Raw genomic sequence first — 6,132 nt, forward strand, 5'->3', positions numbered from 1 at the left:
AGCGCCGTCTTGTGGACAGAGAAGCACTTTACACCACTCATCACACACTTAAAGGCTTAAATCCTTTTCTTTTCTTTTTCTTTTATATATATATATATATATATATATATATATATATATATATATATATATATATATATATTTCATTTTGATGAATTGAATCATGCTTTCAGTTCATGAAAATCTGGAAACCATGTTTCAGCTGTTTAGAAAGAACAGTTGCTGATTCAATAGTCCTGCCTACTGCACCCAGAATGCTTTACGGCTGCCGTAAAACTACACGTGTAGCCCAGGAAGTCTGTGTGGAGCTGTGTGGTGTGATCAAGTATGTATAGTATTTATTATCATCAACATTTGAATTAACTGAATTGCTTAAAGTATCATGTAGTTGAGAACATACTGCGGATTCAGTTGCAATGTAGTATATATGCTGGATTCCGTAAGGAAACGGAGGTACGGGGATATGCCTTACTGTGCTGTTGAAGATGTGCTTTTTTCATAATAAAAATAATGTAATGCATATAATCTTACGGGTGCGTTTTGTCTTTCGGTGTTGGAAAGACAGTAACGAATAGCTTATGTTTTGTTTTACTCAACGCTGTACGTTCTTGAAACAAAACTTGCTATTGCTGTGTACTTCTAGCGGGCCACGAAACATGCCATTTAATTTATATGTGTTGAGGCATCATTATACTTGAGTATAACTGTAAGCCATATTAATACTGTAACAGCTGTGAGATTATCCAGTGTCTTACCACGGGTTTTATATCTTGGTGTTTATTTGGTCTCAATTCAAGTTGTCACCCTTGCAGAAGACTTATGTTTAAACCGCGTAAATAATATTTCTGTAGACTGTAGAGCTGCGACATGCAGATCTGGATCACAAACGGGCTAAGCGTGTGTGCCTGCAGCTGAAACTAACCCTAAAGAAAATCAATATTTGTTCCAAACAAAATTAAAAAGTAGTTTAATAGGAATGTTCTTTTTGGCTTGGCTTGTCTTCTAGACAGTGAAAGGTCCATTGAGAAGACGAGGGTGGAGGTGGGTTTGTTTTAAACGACACAGATCTAAGGCAGGTCATCCACATAACTACAGGGAGATTGGAGGGTGGCAAACAGGATACTGGTGGTCTTACACCAGGGCAGTAAATAAGACTCCTATTGCACAGCAGTTTTACCCATTCCAGGTTTTGCTTTTCAATGTGTTAAGTATTGGTTTCAGGCTAAACTGTAGTCCCAGCTTCTGGTTTTGTATTCTGGGATATTGCTACAGAAGTGTTTTACAGTCTTTAAGAGCTGCAAGTTGGTGAGATACAGTAGGAATTTAAAGTGGTGTAGATCCATCAGGGAAATGTGAGAGCAGGGATGGAAATGAGAGTCCCATTGCATAGCAGTTTCATCCATTCCAGGTTTTACTATGATCAGACACACCTGAGCGTGTTGCCTACACACCCGGAATGGGTGGTGGAAACTGCTATGCAATAGGAGTCTGATTCCCACCTCTGGACTGACTCGATTGTGTGTTGTCTTCAGACTTGTGCAAAATGGCAAAGAGCTTACGGAGCAAGTGGAAGAGGAAGATGCGAGCTGAGAAGAGGAAGAAGAATGCCCCCAAGGAGCTGGCTCGTCTCAAAACTGCCCTGGCTTTAGATGGCAAGGGGGACATTTCCATGGAAGATGTGAAGGAAATCGCAACTGTAGTGCCAGCTGCGAAGCTGAAGGAGAAAGCGACAGATGCAGCAATGGAAGGAGAAGACGGTCGGTTCATTTGTTTATCTTGTACGCAGTTAAACTTGACAATACTTGTGCCGTGTCTAACCTGATCAGCTTGGCACGGCATACAAACTGCATGTTTGTTCTTTAGTAAGAGTAACAGTAGTACATTCAGCGACAGGGATGGAAATAAAGACTCCTATTGTATAGCAGTTTGATCTGTTCCTGGTTTTACTACGAGCTAGATTAGCCCCAGTGCCTAGCTAACAAGCTCAGGTGTGTTTCATTAAACATAGTAAAATCAGGAATGGATGACACTGCTATGCAGTGGAAGTCTTATTTCCATCCCTGTGGTTGAAGGTGTAGGCAAGTGCAACATAAACACATGGCGTGCAATGTTTTCTAATTTCACTTTCCATATCTACCTTCAGGGGGCGCTTCTCAGATGGACACAGACAGCAAGCGAAGCAAAAAAACTCAGCTGGACGAGCACGGGCAGTACCCCATGTGGATGAACCCGAGACAGAGAAAGAGGCTGAAACAGAAACGCGGGAACCATGGCAAAGCAAAGAACCAAAAGAAATTGGCTTGGTAGATTGATATATTGAATGTGAAGAAATCTGTGAGCTGTATATTGTGTTATATATGCTCGGAGCGTTGGTGATGATGATCGAGTCTTTTTAAAATGGAAGGAGCATAGAAAAATAATTCACTTTTCTTTAAACAGCTCAATTGAATATTTGATTTCTGTAAAGATAATTGTGGATGTTGTTTACAGAAAGGTTACATTTCTAGGATTATGGGACTGATATTACAGTTTCTTTTTTTATAAAGGAAGTATGGTATATTTTTAGTTAAATGACTGACAAGTTTTTGTAAATAAAGTTAAACCTGTTTTCAATGGGATGCATTACAGCGATGGCAATAAGACTCCCATTGCATAGCAGTTTGATCCATTCATGACTTTACAATTGAGTATAATAACTATAATAATAAGTATGAACTTGTATAAGCTATACACTGTGGCAAATCAAGCTCGTAGTAAAACCTGGAATGGGTGCAACTGCTATGCAATAGGAGTCTTATTTCCATCCTTGCATTGGTTAGATCTCCTGCCTTGTTAATAGAAAGCTTTATGCCCAAAGCGATTTTTAATCAGGATCTAGACTTTTTTTTCTGTTTTACGTTATCCGGAATGTTAATTATTAATTTGACAAATGATTTGAAATTGCTTGCTTGGTCGTGGAGAATGAATGGTGTAGACAAGGTTAAAATCCAGTCTTTATGCTAAACGAAGGGTCTGATACACCTTGTAACTCTCCATAGACGTTTGTTAAAATCCCCATGTGGTGTAGTGACTTGTAAACTGCAGTACATTTTGAAATAAATGTATTGCTCAATGTATGATTCTTGTAAGAATTTTTTTGGTACTTCACCATGCACTATTTTGGAATTGCAAATTCTGAAAACTGATATAGAAACAATGATCTGATGTGGAATTCTGCCACTATAAAAGCATGATATATATATATATATATATATATATATATATATATATATATATATATATATATATATATAATGTAAACAATTAGTAATGATCAGCCCCATCTTGTGCACAGCAATGTATTTATCACTATTTCCACAAAGTGCCAGATCATTTCTCTCAGCTCCCACTAGATGGCAGTGGCCTCCATCGTAGAGACTTCAGCAGTAGACCCAGCACAAGGCCAGGGAGCGATGTACAGTACAGGTTGCTGGGTCTTTTTGTCCCAGTCAGTGAAGCTGTGTTTCCGTTGGCCGTTGGAACTGATTGGAAAGGGTTTGAAGTCAGGCTTGTTCGTTGCCATCAGCAGCGCTAATCCATTGCAATTGAGACTCTGGCAGCCCTGGCTGGTATTGCAGCCTGACCGAACTCAATGTCCAGCTTGCACAAGAACAGGTTTTTAAATCTCTGACTGTAGAAAACAAATACAGGCTGAACATAAAGGCTGTGAATACAGTATGTTACAGACGTGCTCAAATTTGTTGGTACCCTTACAGCTCATTGAAATAATGCTTCATTCCTCCTGAAAAGTGATGACATTAAAAGCTATTTTATCATGTATACTTGCATACCTTTGGTATGTCATAGAATAAAGCAAAGAAGCTGTGAAAAGAGATGAATTATTGCTTATTCTACAAAGATATTCTAAAATGGCCTGGACACATTTGTTGGTACCCCTTAGAAAAGATAATAAATAATTGGATTATAGTGATATTTCAAACTAATTAGTTTCTTTAATTAGTATCACACATGTCTCCAATCTTTTAATCAGTCATTCAGCCTATTTAAATGGAGAAAAGTAGTCACTGTGCTGTTTGGTATCATTGTGTGCACCACACTGAACATGGACCAGAGAAAGCAAAGGACAGAGTTGTCTGAGGAGATCAGAAAGAAAACAATAGACAAGCATGGTAAAGGTAAAGGCTACAAGACCATCTCCAAGCAGCTTGATGTTCCTGTGACAACAGTTGCAAATATTATTAAGAAGTTTAAGGTCCATGGAACTGTAGCCAACCTCCCTGGGCGCGGCCGCAAGAGGAAAATCGACCCCAGATTGAACAGAAGGATAGTGCGAATGGTAGAAAAAGAACCAAGGATAACTGCCAAAGAGATACAAGCTGAACTCCAAGGTGAAGGTACGTCAGTTTCTGATCGCACCATCCGTCGCTTTTTGAGCGAAAGTGGGCTCCATGGAAGAAGACCCAGGAGGGCTCCACTTTTGAAAGAAAAACATAAAAAAAGTCAGACTGGAATTTGCTAAAATGCATATTGACAAGCCACAATCCTTCTGGGAGAATGTCCTTTGGACAGATGAGTCAAAACTGGAGCTTTTTGGCAAGTCACATCAGCTCTATGTTCACAGACGAAAAAAATGAAGCTTTCAAAGAAAAGAACACCATACCTACAGTGAAACATGGAGGAGGCTCGGTTATGTTTGGGGCTGCTTTGCTGCGCCTGGTACAGGGTGCCTTGAATCTGTGCAGGGCACAATGAAATCTCAAGACTATCAAGGCATTCTGGAGCGAAACATACTGCCCAGTGTCAGAAAGCTCTGTCTCAGTCGCAGGTCATGGGTCCTCCAACAGGATAATGACCCAAAACACACAGCTAAAAGCACCCAAGAATGGATAAGAACAAAACATTGGACTATTCTGAAGTGGCCTTCTATGAGTCCTGATCTGAATCCTATCGAACATCTATGGAAAGAGCTGAAACTTGCAGTCTGGAGAAGGCACCCATCAAACCTGAGACAGCTGGAGCAGTTTGCTCAGGAAGAGTGGGCCAAACTACCTGTTAACAGGTGCAGAAGTCTCATTGAGAGCTACAGAAAACGTTTGATTGCAGTGATTGCCTCTAAAGGTTGTGCAACAAAACATTAGGTTAGCGGTCCCATCATTTTTGTCCATGCCATTTTCATTTGTTTTATTATTTACAATATTATGTTGAATAAAAAATCAAAAGCAATTAAATATGGAATAAACAATGGTGGATGCCAATTACTTTTGTCAGTTTCAAGTTATTTCAGAGAAAATTGTGCATTCTTCGTTTTTTGTGGAGGGGTACCAACAAATTTGAGCACGTCTGTATGCTGTCTGGGAAATAATTCTATCTATCAATTGTACAGAAACATGGTGCATATACCAGCGATGTTTCGTTGTGTGTGATGTCCTGTTGCAGCCCCAATTTTCTATTGGAATCAATCAATCAATCAAACTTAGATACATGCATGTCTCTTGGTGCTTGAGATGAGACATGCATGTATCAGACTGGTGTAATGGTGCAGATGGCAATGAGGCATGAAAATAGAAAACTATTTAAACAAGTGATTACATTGCTGGTTTGTATAGACAAGGACATAAAATAAAACGCTTGATGTTGGAATGTTGGTTTCTTGTGCATTGTATGAGTGTTTCCTCAGAGGACTTTGTAAAGTTCTTCCACACAGTCCTTTGTTATACTGTTTACTGGCACTGAACCTCTTTAAAGAATGTGACTCTACAGGCTAAGCAAGCTCGGGGGGTTACTGATGGGTGTGATTGCAGTTTACCTCTCTCTTTACAAAGGGGTGAGACATTGTCTGTTTCTAGAATGGCCTGGCTCTTTAAAAGCATGTGTTACCCCTTGAACTTCAGTAACTTGTGCATCACTGGATACTGAAGCACCTGACCGCGGTCAACACTCTCATAGTCCCCCCTAAACACCACTGGCTTGCAACAGGGAGATGCAAACTTTATATATTACAGAATTCATACAGAACCCAAATGTGCTCACAATTTCCCCCTCAAAAAATGTGTGATACGTTTTTTCCACCTGTTTCTATTATTGGTCTCCGGTAATACTGTAAATGATTGGTAACTACAGTATTACCGTGGC

The 6,132-nt window shown here is 39.6% G+C and overlaps 1 protein-coding gene across 1 annotated transcript; it reads left to right on the plus strand.

Moving 5' to 3' along the window:
• The first annotated feature begins 217 nt into the window (after positions 1 to 217).
• LOC117419676 (protein LLP homolog) lies at positions 218 to 3,116 on the plus strand. The gene is made up of 3 exons (XM_034032668.3): positions 218 to 325; positions 1,533 to 1,757; positions 2,144 to 3,116. Exons 2-3 carry the CDS (start codon positions 1,544 to 1,546, stop codon positions 2,305 to 2,307), a joined length of 378 nt encoding a protein of 125 aa, XP_033888559.1. The 5' UTR covers positions 218 to 325; positions 1,533 to 1,543; the 3' UTR covers positions 2,308 to 3,116.
• The last annotated feature ends 3,016 nt before the right edge of the window (positions 3,117 to 6,132 follow it).

The sequence above is a fragment of the Acipenser ruthenus genome, chromosome 14 (genome assembly GCF_902713425.1).
Source record: "Acipenser ruthenus chromosome 14, fAciRut3.2 maternal haplotype, whole genome shotgun sequence".
Classification (NCBI taxonomy): Eukaryota; Metazoa; Chordata; class Actinopteri; order Acipenseriformes; family Acipenseridae; genus Acipenser; species Acipenser ruthenus.

Coding starts and splice junctions, on each gene's coding strand:
- LOC117419676 (XM_034032668.3), top strand. CDS start 1,544: ATGGCAAAGAGCTTACGGAGCAAGTGGAAGAGGAAGATGCGAGCTGAG. Junction 1,758..2,143: donor AGCAATGGAAGGAGAAGACG/GTCGGTTCATTT, acceptor ATCTACCTTCAG/GGGGCGCTTCTCAGATGGAC.